This window comes from Euprymna scolopes, chromosome 22 (genome assembly GCF_053919585.1).
Source record: "Euprymna scolopes isolate OS-2025 chromosome 22, ASM5391958v1, whole genome shotgun sequence".
Taxonomy (NCBI): Eukaryota; Metazoa; Mollusca; class Cephalopoda; order Sepiida; family Sepiolidae; genus Euprymna; species Euprymna scolopes.
In genome coordinates, this window is record NC_136503.1 from 21,038,428 (window position 1) to 21,057,333 (window position 18,906).

Sequence of the window (18,906 nt, forward strand, 5' to 3'; positions counted from 1 at the left end):
TTTTTTTAACAATAAAAAAAAAAAAAAAAAACTGGGCGAGAGAGATAAGAGAAACAAGAAGCAGTGAGAGTAGCACTAAAATTTATTTTTTATTGTTTCTAAGGCGCCCTCTACAACCACAGAGAGAGAGGTAGAGGGAGTGTGTGTGTGAGAGAGAGAGAAAGAGAGAGAAAGAGAGGGAGAGAGAGGGAGAAAGAGATAGAGAGAAAGGAGGGAGAGAGAGAGAGATTACGCAGTTGCCTCCTCCTTTCTGTGAACTCTTATGTCTCATCGGTATACCTTTCTAGCCATGTTCCTGATTTATCAACTAGCATTAAAGTTATTTTTTTCTATGAAAAATAATTTTCATTTAAATTATATCCATTGATAATTAGTGAGCATATAAGAAAGATTAAGATAATTTATCTTTATTTTCATTTATTAAATTACTTTAATTCTTTACTGTTAATATTAACAAAACTATTGCCGATATATAGGAAAATAACACAATGCAATTACAAATTAATAATACCAACATTAATGTATTGTAGATAATTTTAAAAGTAGTAATGCTAATTAAGCAGATATATCGATGTTTATATGTATTTACTGTGTACTATATACATATACATATACATATATATATATATGCATATACATATAAGTTTTTGTGATACGTTGAATTCATTCAAAACGTATCGCAAAAACAAAAACAAATAACACACACACACACACACACATATATATATATATATATATATATATATATATATATATATATATATATGTTTTTGGTTTTGTTTTTGCGATACGTTTTGAATGAATTCAACGTATCACAAAAACCAAAACAAATAACATCTAAAAAAAATCGCGATATATCCTAACAGTCTGCGAGATAGGCCAGCAGATAAAGAGATCAGGCTCATTACCGTGGGGTCCCGATTTCGAATCTCGCTAGATTCAGCAACTCTGATGCGTCGTAGACTGTTGCATGATAAGGGCTGTCCCCTTTTCATGTAAGTATAAAAATAGAGAGATTTAGTTAAAATGAAAATGAAATAGAATAGACGAAATTCGAACCTCGTAATTTAGGTTTAGAAATAGATTACGAGAGAGAATTAGAAAATGGAATGTAAAAACAAACCATTGTTTAGCTTAGAGATAAAATAGTTTTAAGAAAAGGAATGTGCATTTGTCAATTCTGTTATGAAATTGAATTGAGGAATGCAACTATAAGATAATTTGATAAACATGTTTTTAACATAGTGGAAATATAGGTTACTGGAAATATAGGTTAAAATTCCTTTTGTAAACAAAGGAAAATGTATTGGGCACGCATTTTCAGAACACGTGAAAGAAGACACATGTTTTAACATGTGTATGACGTCATGGAAAATGGGAAGTTCTGGAGATAGTTTGAAACTTTAGAGTTAAGCAGAGAGAGGGTCTGAGGACGACAGACGACAGTCTGGAGTCCAGAGATGGACAGTCGAACGTCTGAAAGCGAGACGGTCACCTTTGAAACATAGAATGTAAAACTTTGAATTCCTGACTAAGAAAACCACCGACCGGTCCATGGAAATAAACGCATCATGTGTTTTTATAAACGTCGTCTTTGTGTTGTAATTCTACCAAAAGGTAAAGTGAAATTGTCATTATATGTCTTATATATCCTGTGTTTTAAAATGTCTTCACATACACAATGTCTCTACATCTCATATCTACAATGTAAACACTAAGACTGTCTCAACACTGTCTCCTCACTCTAAGAGCTTCTACTACACTTCTAAGTATGAACATTTTATATATATGAATTTCTTCATAACACGAACAGAGAACACAACATCTCTCTTAATAAGACTTCCTAACAACGAACAATAACAACAACAATAATAATAATAATAATAATAATAATAATAATAATAATAATAATAATGAAACCATTATATAACAAGACGACGAAACACGTGTCCGCGGATAATTATATTTAAACAATACTTTATATACACACATTATTTCCGAACATTATGTTGCATTATTGGTTTAAAGAACATTAACCCAAGATAAAAGTTATGAATGAAAAAGAAGCTTTCGTATTTATTCATGACGTTTGTTCAAGATGCTCTTCTTGATTGTCCGCCATTATTCGACGATGACGATTTTCTTTTTGTGAGTGTAATTAATTCAGTCCTTTAGCCACAATCATGTACGGTCACAGATCTGGCATTTACGAGGTGTCAGGGGGAGCAGGGATGGCCTGGCGAGCATACCTCTCTGCACGTTTCGCTGTATGGTCCTGTATTAGCTACTTCTTCATACAGTCCACTCCTTGTGAGCAGAGGGGGCACCAGAGATCCCGACAGGAAGCAAGTTCCTCTAGTGAAGAGGGGTCTATTCGACACCTCTTCAGAGATTTCGAAGCAGTCTTTGAAACGTTCCTCTCCCCACCGGCATTGCGTCGGCCTTGGAGTAATTGACCATAGAGTATTTTACGCGGTAGTCAGTGGCTGGGTATTCTAATGATGTGGCCCAGCCACCTATGTTGACTTAGGATCATGATGGACTCCACGCTGCAGCTGCCCGGCCCTCCTCAACACCTCTGTTTACGGCACTCTATTCCTCTCTGTAATGCTAAGGATCTGAAGACATATATGGAAGGTCACCAGACTTCTCATATGGCGGCTATAGGTCGTCCAAGACTCACATCCATACAGCATTGTGATGGTGCATACTGTTCTGCATACTAGCATTTTCGTGTGGAGTTTTGGGATGCTGCCTAAGATGTACATCATAAACAAACGGGAGTTTAAGTATATAATGGAAAGTGTGGAACTTGAAGCACTTGCACCCGCTCGACGTAAATACTCCTGATTAACCCGACAAGCATAAACATCTTAAGCTTACACCGTAGAGATAAAAAAATCTGAACTGGTAGACTTTGGAATTCCCTTTCGGATTCCCGTTTCCCTGACTGTACTGACATGCAGAAGTTCAAGTGTAATGCGAACAGACATCTCGCTGCTCAACTTCGTACATCGTGTACCGGTAAATTTAGTTCAAATTGTAGCCCCTTACGTCAAAGTAGTACTGTGTCTTGTTTGGGGTGAAAAATGACCTCCTCCCTCTAACCCCCCCCCCCAAAAAAAAACCCCGGAAAATCTCTATGGATCCCTTTCCATCATTTACCATTAGCTCTTCTTTTGCAATCAGATATCAAGTCCAGATCGACTTTTTGTTATTTCTAAACAGAACTATAGTGTTCCCTTTCCGGAATGAGTTGTTTTTTCTTTGTGTGTGTGTGTGTGTGTGTGTGTGTGTGTGTGTGTGTGTGTGTGTGTGTGTGTGTGTGTGTGTGTGTGTGTGTGTAGACACGGTTGTAATCACATCCTTAACAACTAGTCCCCTCTCCACCAACTCTTAGAAAACATGTTGACGTTTTCCTAATTCTAAGAATATAGATGATTTATTTACACCATTTCTTATGGTTGTTAGTCTAAAATTTCAAAAAGATATTGGGGTGATGATATTTCGCCAATTGTTGACACTCTGGGTGGTTTTGTAGTTTTTTTTGGGGGGGAAAGAATAACATCAAGAAAGGAAATTCATAAGATCCGTCTACTGATACGACGTGTTCAATGGTTCAATGTTAAATGTGACAGACCAATCGACAGAGCTTCTTATTAAGATGCATGGACGTATGTAAAAATGCTATTTCAAATTTAAATGTGACGGACAAACGAATCAACAAAAATTGCTATTTTGAATTTAAATGTGACAGATAAACGAATCAACAAAAACTGCTACTTTAAATTTAAGTATGACGGACAAACGAAAATGTTTTTTGAATGTAAATGTAACAGATCAACGAAAATGCCCTTCCAAGTTTAGATTTATTTGAGGATATTATTGTAGTTTTAATATTTATCATAAATTATCCTTAATTGTATTTTTATTAAGGAGTTTACTTAATATCGCTTTATCTTTAAACGTGTTACCTATAATTTTATAAAATTCCTTACGTGTATCAATTTTTACATGCTCGCTGAATGGAGGGTTAAACCAAAATGTCTTCCTTCTAGTTTTTGATCCCTGACATAAGGAGGATGAACCTGTAACTTCACGCTTGTCCGTTCATCCGTTCGTCTGTCCGCACTTTTCTCAATAACTACGCATTGCAATTTTTTGAAATTTTGCACAAACATTAAACATGATATGAGTAAAAAAGGTAACAGAATATTGGTGCCTGAGGGTGCCTTTCGGGTTAAAATGGCTAAAATTGACACTTTTGTGCTTATTAAAAAAAATTGATACCTTAGATTTTTTATAAAACTTTCTGAAAAGTTGTAATTAACTGATTTCTATATAATTTTGCTTGTCTATACTTCGCGATAACTCTTGGATGTGTCCCGGTGGCTCGTTAAGGGCTCATAAAAACACTCCATTTTGGGGACTATTTTACCATATTTGTCGAAAATTTTCTGTGTGTGTCTATTTAGTAGTTTGAGGGACTTTGGGGGCTAAATAGGGGGGCAATGACTTAGTCATTTCTTTTTTTTTTTTTGCATGGTGCAGAACTCAAATTTACATGTTAAGGCCTAAAAATGCACCGTTTGTTCATTTTCACCAGGATATGACACGCCCCCTGGGGAATTTTTTCGGCTAAATGGTGATGGTGGGAGCAAATTCTGAACTTAATCAATTTCTTATGCCTCGTTCTTGTTTTCCTTATTATTAACATTTTCATTACTATTATTTTTATTTGGTGGTTTGGGCCATCTATCATTACCAGCGTTAACCATATTTCCTTCCGGGTTTTTATTTATTTTTTTTATTACTTTCTGTTTTTTTATTTATTAATTGTAAGGTTTATGTTACTGGTTGTTATTCATCCAGTTTTTCTAAAAACCATATTGTATGAGATAACATTATTTACTTCTATTTATAACAAAGAGAGTTATGCATTCTATACGTTCTCTATATCGTGATTTTCTAAGCGCATATATTATTTGTATCCATTGACTACAGAAGACTATAGAGATTTTATTATTAATAAGCGTTTTTTAAAATTTTCTTCAGGGTAGCTAAATTGTTTATCAATGTAGAATGTTTTCTGATTTGGCTTATGATAAGGTTATATGTATTGTTATTTAAGGTAAAGGGAATGTTCTAGAAAGATAATTGCTTTGTCATTTCTATCGATGGTGAATTGTAATTCTAGTTCATTAAATAATCTATGTAAACTTTTTCCAATTAAATCAAGGGTTCGACTTGAACATCTAATTATGAATAATACATGTCTATATAATCCTTCTCATTCAGATATATTTCTTTCAATTTCACTTACCACACGCACATACACACACACACAAACACACACACACACATATATATGTATATGATTACTTCATTTAATCACATTAATTAATATACGAAGATATAATTTTATGTATAAATTTTTCAGTATTTACTTCAACAGTGCTCAATACATGGGTAGAGCTAGGTAGTAAGTTATGAGAATATATATATGAAAATTAAGCTACACAGAATATTCCGCATTTCATTCTCGTGAGAGTTCGTCAGGCTTATGCAAGAGTAAGACGCAGTATATTCTGTGTAGCTTAATTGCCATATATTTTAATAACTTAATATATATATATATATATATATATATATATATATATATATATATATCAGCACACTAAAGAAGATCAGAGGATCGGTCGGCTATTGTGCTTTTGAAGAAAACATTTTTTACTTATCGAAATATGTTTTGCCAACAAATAGGAAATAAATACAGAGAGGATATAAACATTTCTATATTTTTCGTATTATTTTTATCCTCATTATATATATATATATATATATATATATATATATATATATTATAGGAATATGTTTTATTCACTTATATTGCCTTTTTATATACTTATTTAAAAGGCTCAATGTAATTACAGAGCATATAATGAATAAATGACAAAAGTGTACATCCCAAATTTCCTGATGTTGACCACCTTACAATTTATTCCTTTAATCTAGTTGATATTTACACTTCTTGACAGTATCTGTTTCAACGCACAAAATCATTCACTTAATTATTCAATCAATCTAGTTTGCCCATAACTCATTAAAAGAAGTAGCAACTGCATTGATAGTTTATTTAGTTTTATTTTTTATCTTCGGAATTACTCTATCCAGAATCGTCTTACTTATACTTGTTACATTCAATACAATAGGAGCAATTAGTTTTGTTCTTGGGTTACTGTCGAAATCTTCTTCATGATTTTTTAAGGTTAACTAGGTATAAATATTTGAATATTTTGAGTTATATTTTATCAAGGATTACTTACTGTCCTTATTTATATCATCGCATTCATTTATTTTAGCTACTCTATATTTACTATTTAATTCCTTATATATAAATTGATTATAAATGCATAAGTCTAATTCATAAGTATTCATTGTTTTATCCCCTGAAACAATTAAGTTTTCGTCTTCCTTAATTTTTTTTCTAAGGGTATTATTAAGATACATATCCATTTTATTCAATTTAATGTTTCTCATCAAATTTAGCATGCCATTTTCCAAAATTGTAATTGGTTATATGTTCATAGTTGATTTAAATCTATATATATTTTGCATATAATCCTTTTCCAAACTGGTTCAAATTCATGCAATATTCAGGTGGCTTAAGCTGTTCTACATTATACTGGTTTCTATAATTCGGCCTTTTCTTCGGTACACTAACATGGTGGAAAAGCTTTTATCTTATCCTTCTGGGCGAAACGTCGTCGAGTTTTTAGGTCTTTCCACCTCCATTTTAAACATATAATATATATATATATATATATATATATATATATATATATATATATATATATCATATTATATTTATATTCATGTCTAGAAGTTTAGATAATATAAGTCGCCGGTAGCGTCGGTTTCAATCCTGATAATAGGGCACCGTTTTAGGTTCCAATATCAAGTTCTTTTCAGCCGACCTATATCATTTCACTGATGATCGTCGGTACCGATGAGTTATCTTATCTAAACTTCTGAAAATAACAATATAAATATTACGCTCGTATTTTGAAAATTTCCCCTTATATTAGAGCACTCTGCTAGAATTCTTTTTTCCCGAAGATATATATATATATATATATATATATATATATATATAATTTATTTATACAAACATTGATGGCTACATATGTGACTACATGTTTCTGCAATAACCCGTGCTTAGGAGATTACGTCTTCAAGCCAAGAATTGCACTCGAAAAAAATTTTTTTTTCGAGTGCAATTCTTGGCCTGAAGACGTAATCTCCCCAGCACGAGTGATTGCAGAAACATGTATGCACATATGAAGCCATCAACGTTTGTATAAATAAATTTAATATACCTGCTCTGTTTACTCATTGAGCACTTTTTGGTAGACACATGCTGTTTCATTGGACGTACTTCTAGGAAACTAAACTCTACTGCCATAAATAAATATATATATATATATCTATAATATAAAGCTGAACATCTGTGTGTGTGCCTGGTCACGAATAGGCTCCTTAATGGTTAACTATTATAGAAAACTGATCGCATATAATGATAGAAGATGTATCGAGACACAGAAATGGGCATGTTTGATCTAGCATAATGATGATTCATTAAAATTGTGGGGTCTGCGTACGCCCCTGGTCCACAAAGTATGGAAATAAAAAATTAAAAATTAAAAAAAAAACGTTTACAAGTGTTTTTGATATAGATGTACATAATAATACTTTGATAAGTATGTTCTAATTTTAATAGGGATGGTATTATAAAATTGTGGTGTCTGCGGTCGCGCCTGGCCTCCATAGAATGGAAAAAGGCACAAACTTTAATAAAGACTTTTCATATCTATCTGCGTAAGTATACTTTGATAATTATGTTTCAGTTTGAGGAAATATGGTATAATAAAATTATGGGGTGTTCGTTCGCGCTTGACCTCCATAGAATGGAAATATGTCACAGAGTTTAACAAGGTTTTTTAATATAGATCCACAGAATATTGTGATAAGTGTTTCAGTGTGAACAGGTATGGTATAATAAATTATGAGGTTTATCTATTTTATTTTTACTTTCATCATATTTTGCTTTGGTTTTGATACCCCCAAATTCGAAGCTATCTCTTTACAACCCTTCCTTTTCATAGCCTATCATACTTTCATAAATCAGAGTCCATTTTCTGTAGGCTGTTTTTGAACCCCGTCAACGACGGGTACTTTTGCTAGTATATATATATATATATATATATATATATATATATATATATATTGTGTGTGTGTGTGTGTGTGTGTGTGAATATATATACATATATATATATATATTACATGTTTGAACATGAATATATATATACATATATGTGTGTGTGTGTGTGTGTGTGTGTGAATATATATACATATATATATATATATATATATATATATATTACATGTTTGAACATTGAATATATATATACATATATATATATATTACATGTTTGAACATTACTGGAAAATGTCAGCTGTCTAGTCTCTTGTTACGAAATCCTCAGTAAAAATCATAAAAAACAGGAAATCTATTAAGCAAAAAAAAAAAAAGAAGAAAAATGTTAAAAAAAACAAAACAAATTAAAATATGAACATTGTAAACCTAAATTTACCCCGTTCTCTCCACACACAATACCCTCATATCCGCACCCACACTAAAAGAGAGCTCAATATCGGCTACTTTGTAAAGCGTCTGAGGAGTGTCACGTATATCTATACATTTCTATGGGGATGTCACCTCTATCTTATCTTGAAAGCCGACTGGGTCACTTCACAAAAATAAAACATGTAAAAAACGAAAAGATGAATGGTGTTTAATACATCGAAAGAAGTAAAAAGAAAAAAAAAAGAAAAAAAAAAAGAAAAGCTTATAAATATTCACCCCATCCTATTTTTGAGCTAACATCGAAAACTGCAAAGGAAATGTTGGTTGTATAATAATATACGGGGCATTCCATATGTTTCTGTCGCTTTCTAATAGCTGATATCTCAGGACCTTAAAATGGCCGAAAATAAGATTGGTTCCATTTGAAAGTTCTGTATATGAAACGTTTTATGTGTTTTCAATGTGTCAATTATCCACAACAGGTATTTCCTGTACCCAGGGACGTCTGCAGTGAAGGAGGAATTTTGCTGATTGTCGGGTTAGTCAGGAGTAGGTACGCCGAGGGGACACAAGCGCTATGAGTTCATCAGAACACATTCCACAAAAGTACATGTAAAACAGACGATATTGTGGTGATGAGACAGAGGTTGGGGCTTGGTTGATAGTGCGGGTCCTATTAGATATGAGAGTCTTTTTTGGATCCTGTCTGAGAGAGTAGTGGTAGGTTCACCCGCCGAGATGTGGCAACAATACTCCATGCATGTGCGAATTGTACCTTTGAAAGATATAAGATGCTCTCTTTGGCCAACATATAAAAAAAAACTAATCATAATAATGCCAAACAACACGGTACACAACGAAAACATAAATCAAAGATACTTACCAAGATTTTCCAAATATTCTGAAGTTGGTCTGTATAACATACTGGATTCTACAAAACAATAAAAAAAAATACAAGCTTGTTGGTCGTAAAATAAATAATGTTCAGTTTTTGTTTAATATACATTATATATCTATATCTATATCTCTCTCTATATATATATGTGTGTGTGTGTACACACACACACATATATATAGTTGTTTTGTCTTATTTATAGGTTAATTATTAATAAAATTATAATAACCAGTTATCTCCTTTTATTAGAATATTTCATTGACGTCACGTCAGAAATAAAAATGAGGCTTCACCCTCTTTCTCATCGCAAATGACACGCAGTTCAAAATACTAAAATGCGGTTTATAAACGTATTAATCAAACACTATGTTACAATGATATACGCGACTGAGAAAAGTGGTAATTTACGGTGTTAAGCCCCACCACATAGTAGAGCCTCTAAAGATAATTCTAATTTTCTGGACTTTTGAGAATTTGTTTACTTTCTTTTCGGTTTAAATCTCACTAAAATCGAAGTATAAAAAATGTTCTACTATAAAAGCTCGCAGGATTTATAGTTTGAAAGTAAAAAGAAGACACACGCAGCTGAAAGTACTTCGTTCAAACTCCTCGGCTGAACGTTCACAGGGAACATAAGTTGGAACAGATACATTGAGAGCATTACCAAGGCTGCTGCGAAGAAGGTGAGCTCTCTCTACCGTGCTAGAAAGTTACTTGCGACGGAAAGTATCCTGTATCTCTCCAAGGCCACCATTCACCCATGAATGGAGTACTGTTTTCACATTTGGGCTGGTGCATCTGCTACTAGTCTCTCACACCTGGACAGCGTTACAAAAGAGAGTCGCCAACCTTATAGGTCCTGAACTGTCATCTAAACGTTAACCGTTGTCTTATTGAAGAAATGTTGCATCCCTCTGCCTGTTCTATAAGTATTTTAATGGAAGATGCTCCGACGAACTATAAGTCCTCAACGTAAATACTTCCGATAAACTTGACAAACAGCAAAGTCCCACCCCTACACAGTAGAGATCCATAGATGTAAGAAAGTCTTCTACTCTAATTGTTTCTTCGCCAGTACTGCTAGACTCTGATTCCCTTTCGAGTTCCTGTTTCCCTAACTTTACTGACATGCAAAAGTTCAAGTGTAATGTTAACAGACATCTTGCTACATAGTATCCCTGCAACTTATGCCTCTGATAGTAGCCTCCTACATCAAAGTGGCAATGTGTCTTGTTTGGGGTGAAAATGTAATAAAAAAGACAAACAGATGTCTCATATAGTGATGATAATAACAGTTGTCATTTCTTCAATCTGAAATGTTCTGACATCTAATGTAAATAATAACAGATTACATATTCTATTTATCTCTCGCGTACATGCTGGACAAAAAGTCACTGAAGGGTTTAAAATATTTGTCATTTTACTATTAATAATAATTTTTTTTTCTCTGTTTCAGATATTTTACAGATAATATTATGACCTTCACCTTCACCGAGCTGAACGATTTATATGACCTTCACCGAGGTGCGCGACTTGACACACAAAAATAAACCGCCTCTTAATCACCTGCTAACGCACGCGTCACTGTGACGTCCAATGACAACAACAACAACAACAACAACAACAACCTTCTCACTCGACCTGCCTTTATACCACTATCTCAATCCTTCTCTTGCGCATGCGCCTGTAGATTCCTGACAACCTCGAGACTTCCGCTTATAAAAACCCAAGTTTTGTTGTCGCGCATGCTTATACAAGGCACAAACACGAGGGCGTTTGTTGTGTTGGTAAGTACTACACTCCCCCCTGATCTGATGATCACATAGAGTGCACTCCGGGGGTGGCCTCTTAGTTCGTTGGCTTCTGCAAAGGGTGGTATTTACACTCTCGGATTCAGGTTCTTGTTCTGGTTCTGGGTGTGGTTCTGGTTCTGGTTCTGATCCTGCCTGATCAGACGAACTACAACTACCACTCTCTTGCACAGTGACCTCACTCATTAGCAGCTCATCATCTGATGATTCATCGCTCTCTGTAGTTGTGGGATGTACTTCACTAGCCGGGCGAAGATCGCGCACATGGCGTGGGGTTCCATCAACAAGGACCGACTGCTGGCTGACCACTCCAGATATTCGTCCTCGCTTGAACTTGGTGGTGCACCGGTTTCCAGGGGGTCTAACCCAAACTGGATCCCCTACCTTGTATTTGTTATGACTCTCCTCGTCGATTTTTTGGAAAGTGTCAATGCCCTTTATCCTAACACGGTATTTGTGTATGACATTGGCCGGTGCTGTTGTTAGTGTCTTCCCATCCTTTGGTGTGATGTTATACCAATACGTGGCAAATGTTTCGTAGGCCGTACAGGGATCCATGGCAAATGCCTTGTATAAAGCATTTTTTTATACAGGTAATATCAGCCTTCTCCACGGCACTAAGTTGCTGATATACACTAAGGGCGCCTCAAGCCAATCTCAGGGAAATCACGGTATGCACCCCCTTTACTTCACAGAGGTTGCAGGTTAGCTCAACCCTATCGATCCAGTCGATAACAGAAGTGGATCTGTCGAATTCGGGTATCAGTTTTAAATCAAACTTTGTCCCAGTCATAGTTGTCCGGGAAAAGAGACAAAATGAAATAGCCGAAATAGCTAATGACCTTCACCTTCACCGAGGTGAACGATTTATATGACCTTCACCGAGGTGCGCGACTTGACACACAAAAATAAACCGCCTCTTAATCACCTGCTAACGCATGAGTCACTGTAACGTCCAATGACAACAACAACAACAGCCTTCTCACTCGACCTGCCTTTATACCACTATCTCAATCCCTTCTCTTGCGCATGCGCCTGTAGATTCCTGACAACCTCGAGACTTCCGCTTATAAAAACCCAAGCTTTGTTGTCGCGCATGCCTATACAAGGCCCAAACACGAGGGCGTTTGTTGTGTTGGTAAGTACTACAAATATTTTGAAAATTATTTATGAATAAGTCTAACATTGAACAACGTACGCAAGTTGTGAAATTATTTTACCAAAATCACGGGTCAATTGTTTTGACACAAATAGCTTCCAACACGTTCCCCAGACTTGACTAGCCCCGACTTTTTCTTGTGGGATACCTTAAACAAAGAGCCTATATTAACAAACCCTAAACCCTGCAAGAATTGGAAGAAAACATCAAGAAACGAAATAAGGGAGTTAAATCGCAATCCAGAGACTCTACAATCTATCATGAATAATGTTTTTGGAAAGAGCACAAATATGCGAAGCTGAAAATGGCAATATTTAAAAGACATTATTTTTTATAAATAAGGATTATTTGAATTTTGTATTCTTATTAGTATGATTTGTAAAAATTACAGAAAGATATCACCAAAACTAAAGAATCTATTTAAGTTCAAAACATTTCAGTGACTTTTTGGGCAGCCTGTATAAACATTAAATCATGCTTTAATAAACTAAGTAAACGTAAAGAAATAAGACAAAATAGGAAGTATTGCTTTTGTATTTGTATAGACTTGCATATGAATGAGTTCGTAAGACTATAAGCTGATGTTATATTTTTGCACTCCATGACTGTGACTTGTGTTGTTTGCTGAAACGACAAGCATTAAATATTTTACAGCGGTCGTATCGCTATTGCTGTTGTTGTTGTTGTTGCTGTTGCTGTTGTTGTTGTTGTTGTTGTTGCTGTTGTTGTTGTTGTTGTTGTTGTTGTTGTTGCTGTTGTTGTTGTTGAGTATTATTCCTGATAATTTTGTTGGCATTGGTTTCCCCGTTATCTTTCTATTAAGAATTCTTTCTATAGGGTTATCGGTTACTGTGAAGGTTGCCAGCGTTCTTAAGTGAAAGTGTTTATGTGCTTCGAACTGGATTCGAACTTGGCACACCCAGGTTGTGAATCTGTGTTGTTAACCACTGAGCCACCGTCACCTACCTACTACTGCTGTCATTGCTGATGTTGCTGCTGGAACCTCTGTTCCATATTTATCCCTGGTCTTATGGCTTCAAGTCAAATAGATAGCTTGAACCATCGGTCACTTATTGCACTTAACAGCAACACTCGAACTCATTTATAACTTGTGTAGAGTGTTTACTATACTATAGCTTCAGCTCGTGTTCACAAATGGTCATCTATCTAAGAATAGCCAGGTTCAACTTTGCTTTATATTATACTAGCAGGGTTCACCGGCGTTGCCCGGGCCATATATAAAAAGAAAATGATGCTGCGTTTGACTACACTTGCTAAATGATTTTTGTTTTAATTTAATTATTTTTACTGTGCAATAATTTATATCAGATTGAAAAAAAAACATTGATGTCGGCCCACCGCTACGAATTTGAAACGTGAGCCAGGAAAAAATATTAAGCGATTATGATAAAAACATTTGTGATTTACGTAAGTTATGACTGAATTTAATAGTAACCTGATCTTTAAATCAGCCCTCAACTAAATAAACCGACGAAAAAACAAAAAACGAAAAAACATGAAAAATAAGCTTGAATAGTAGTACAACGATAATAATAATAATAATAATAATAATAATAATAATAATAATAATAATAATAATAATAATAATAATAATAGTAAATAATAGTAATAATAATAATAATAAATAATAGTAATAATAATAATAAATAATAATAAATAATAATAATAATAAATAATAATAATAAATAATAATAATAAAAAATAATAATAATAAATAATAATAATAATAATTAATAATAATAATAATAATAAATAATAAAAATAATAAATAATAATAATAATAATAATAAATAATAATAAATAATAATAATAATAAATAATAATAATAATACTAATAAATAATAATAATAATAAATAATAATAATAATAATAATAATAAATAATAATAATAATAAATAATAATAATAATAAATAATAATAACAATAATAAATAATAATAATAATAATAATAATAATAATAATAAATAATAATAATAAATAATAATAATAATAATAATAATAATAAATAATAATAATAATAATAATAATAAATAATAATAATAAATAATAATAATAAATAATAATAATAATAATAATAAATAATAATAATAATAAATAATAATAATAATAATAATAATAATAAATAATAATAATAATAATAATAATAAATAATAATAATAAATAATAATAATAATAAATAATAATAATAATAATAAATAATAATAATAATAAATAATAATAATAATAATAATAATCAATAATAATAATAATCAATAATAATAATAATAAATAATAATAATAATAATAAATAATAATAATAATAATCAATAATAATAATAATAATAATAATAATAATAATAATAATAAATAATAATAATAATAATAATAATAATAAATAATAATAATAATAATAAATAATAATAATAATAATAAATAATAATAATAATAAATAATAATAATAATAATAATAAATAATAATAATAATAATAAATAATAATAATAATAATAATAATAATAAATAATAATAATAATAATAATAATAATAAATAATAATAATAATAATAAATAATAATAATAATAATAAATAATAATAATAATAATAAATAATAATAATAATAAATAATAATAATAATAATAATAAATAATAATAATAATAATAATAATAATAATAATAAATAATAATAATAATAATAATAATAATAATAAATAATAATAATAATAAATAATAATAATAATAATAATAAATAATAATAATAATAAATAATAATAATAATAATAATAATAAATAATAATAATAATAATAATAATAAATAATAATAATAAATAATAATAATAATAAATAATAATAATAATAATAATAATAATAATAATAATAATAATAATAATAACAACAGATAACACATAAAATAAAAACACATTCATATACAGAGCTGTAAATAAAGTAATATATAAAATATTAAATTGAAATCATCTCAATAAATAAAAAGATAATAAAATTATCGAGATAAAAAATAAATATATAGATGATCTTAAAATTCCATAATATTTTCCACATGTCTGATTGCCCTATGTATCAAATTTCAAATCTGTAGCTAAAAGATTCGTTGAGTGTATAGGTTGAGAATTGTTCTCACGCATACATTCTCACCTTTATAGATATAATAGATTAAGATTCCATAATATATGCCAATATTTAATAAATGAATAAACATGTAAATGAAATAAAAAAAAGTAAATAAAACAGGGCAATTCTGCTGATTCCAGGGGCAGATAACCAATTTCACCTAACTCGGATGACCAAGTGCACATCTTTTACTGCAAAACAACCCTAGTCACAAATGTCTGATTTTAATGTTTTAGTTGAGGTGCTTTGTTACATAATCGCTAATTGAGGTAAACATGTGGTTTGCCTACTAACCACTCCCATGTCTGTAAACAAAAACACGCCGTCGACTGAAATAGGACACTCCCGGAAATACACCACGGTCACGTGTGCTCAAAATAGCAACGGTCGTTTTCAAACAACAAAGAGAAAACGCAAAAACAATCTTTCATAAACTAAACAAAACACTGGACTATTATTTTGAACCTAGATTAAAATAGTGTTATAAACACCGAAAACATTTTTAACTGTAAGTAATATGGCGTGAAAGTAATTATAGTCATTCGTTGTTTAGCGACACCATCAGGGAACATTAATAATACTGAGCACTGTATTAGGAACAGCTCTTCATAAAGCTAGCAGCTTTCACAGCAAATCTTCAGTTTGGTTCGATAGCACTCCCATCTCTACTTGAATCTCGTCAAGTCAGTGTTATCGCTGTGGGGACCAGGAGTAGAAGAACGCAATACACACTCCATTCTCTACTGCTGCATACCTCCTGGGTTTCTTTCTTACAGACTGCTACTCCAGTTCCTGAATTCCTGAACCTGTTTCAACTTCGGCCCACTTCTAGCGACTCCAGCTTACTCTTCCGGCTACCAGTTCTTATCTCAGGGACCCAAGAATCTCAACTCAGCGAGACGCTCATTCTCGCTTCAGCTGAGCCTGAATCCATTGCCGTACATTTTAGTTTTTTCTTGGTAAACAATAAAATACGACATCATATCGTCTTTAACCGAACATTTGTGTTCGTCATCCTAGTTTGCTATTGCCGTTACGTCTTTGCCTTTTGTCTACTTTATTAGTTGCACGCTCGATTGGCCCCTTTACATCTTTCGCATCTCTACAATAAACGTGAATTTTGTTTTTAATAGGTTTATTGTATCTATTCACCATTATAATTATGATAGACTGTAATAGAAAGTCCACCATACTTCATAGATGATTACATAGACGATAGAAGACGATGAAGGATGCACAGAAATTTCTTTTATTTGGGCTGTGATAAAATAAAGAATTAAAAAAAAGCTAAGAATAAATCTTGACAAATGGTGCCCCGCAATTTAGTAGATTTTTCATGTCGTTGGCGAGTTCGGAAAACCAATGAAATTTACCGCCATTGACAAGTTGAGGAAAAGACAACGAAAATATCTGCTGCCAAGACGACGCATTAACCCCAAATGTAGAGGTAAATAAAAACAATTTGCGTGGCTACTGTAAGAAATAATCTAACAATTGACGTGTTCCTACTCCAAGTACGGCAGAATCACATTAGAACACTGGTTCTCGTCAGATCACCGAAGTTAAGCAACATGGAATATGGCCAGTACCAGATTGTAGTGAGGGGGGGCAGGATGGTCTCCTTATGTTATAGACGATCCTATCCCTAAGGATGGTTAAATGATATTCAGTTCCCACAATATGAGTAACCATTTAGGAATGCTAGGCATTGTATGTCATGTCCCATGGCCAGGATATATATATATATATATATATATATATATATATATATATATATATATATATATATATATATAGTCTTGGAAGTTTTTAACCTTTAAAACTATACAAAAAATCATTTTTTATCATTCATTAGAAAACCATTTAGTCAGTAAGTCATTCACTCACCTGTAATCACTGCATCAACTTGCTCTCTCGAATTCACTATAGTATCAGTCAGTAATAATTTAATTTTTCAGGGATCATCAGTTATTTACCATGAAATACTGTTTCGGTGATTTAAAAACAATATATATATATATATATATATATATATATATATATATATATATATATATATATATATATAGTTGAGAACCGCTAGTAAATTTCATGTTCTCTGTAAACTTTATCCTTCAGAAGAAGGTGGCAGAACTCGTTCAGGGCTAATACAACACTGTGTATTACCGATTATTTTGCATCAAGATTTGTAATTGGTTGGGGGGGGGGAATTACTCAGCAGTACATCGATCTATTTACAGTTCAGGAAAATAGTACATAAAATATATGTAAATAGATAATATCTGCCTTTTTTCAGACGTTTATTTGCTTTTGTAATCAGCAGAATTACCGAGTTATGTTTGGATCGTTCAGTAAGCGAACATTGAACAATCCTCACTACTGTTGGACCAACATGGATACTCAATATTAAATTTCTTTCCCCCTCCCTTTTGTGTTTTTGATGGTTTCCTTGATAAAAGGGTCGGATTCTCCTAATCTCTCACTTGATCCAACAATTTTATATATTTTATTGGTTTTTATACTGTGTATTAAATGGGAGTAATACAATACTGATAAGTCAGTAATTCAGTCCTTATACAAAATAATTTGTTGAGAGCAGCTTTAAACAGATGAGTGTCCTATTTAATTCCACTAATAAAAGGTTAATTGTTATGCATGCCTCAAATCCAACAACACAGTTGATTTGTTCTTTCTGCAGTATTTATTACATAGTCATAGTTACTGCAGACTTATATGCATTTTTCTTTTTTCTTTCTATGCGTTTTTTAATGGGTGCATCTTTTTAAAAAAAAAAAAATGATCCATGGTGTCTTGTCAAAATTTATATATTCCTTTAAACAACAATTCTCAACGAAAACCTTTATATTAACATGGTTGGATCATATTCTGTCTGTCGGTGGAAAATCGCTTTTAAATTAACCGTTTAAAAAATGTTATAATTAAGTACAATTTTGTTTCTGAATGTTTTTAGATAAGGGTTCATTATTCATATTATTTGGATTCTTTGGACTAGTGTTCTCATCTTGACTAACTATTGGTTTTATTATTATTATTATTATTATTATTATTATTATTATTATTATTATTTACTAACTAGGAGTAGACACAAAGGACATCATCAAAGATTTCTCTTTGAAAACAACTCGTGTCGTTCTCTGGAGTCTGAGTGACAACAAGTCTCCCTAGATTATTATTATTATTATTATTATTATTATTATTATTATTATTATTATTATTATTATATTGGAGCTACATTCTTGTAAAAGGCCT

General features: G+C 31.8%; 1 protein-coding gene across 1 annotated transcript in view; it reads right to left on the reverse strand.

Annotated features, from left to right (window-relative positions):
• The window catches only part of LOC145243916 (uncharacterized), a 271,687-nt gene that overhangs the window by 15,949 nt on the left and 236,832 nt on the right, over positions 1 to 18,906 (reverse strand). The window contains exon 3 of the mRNA XM_080107028.1: positions 9,531 to 9,578. Within this exon, the coding sequence (XP_079963154.1) occupies positions 9,531 to 9,578 (48 nt within the window). The remainder of the gene's footprint in view (positions 1 to 9,530; positions 9,579 to 18,906) is intronic.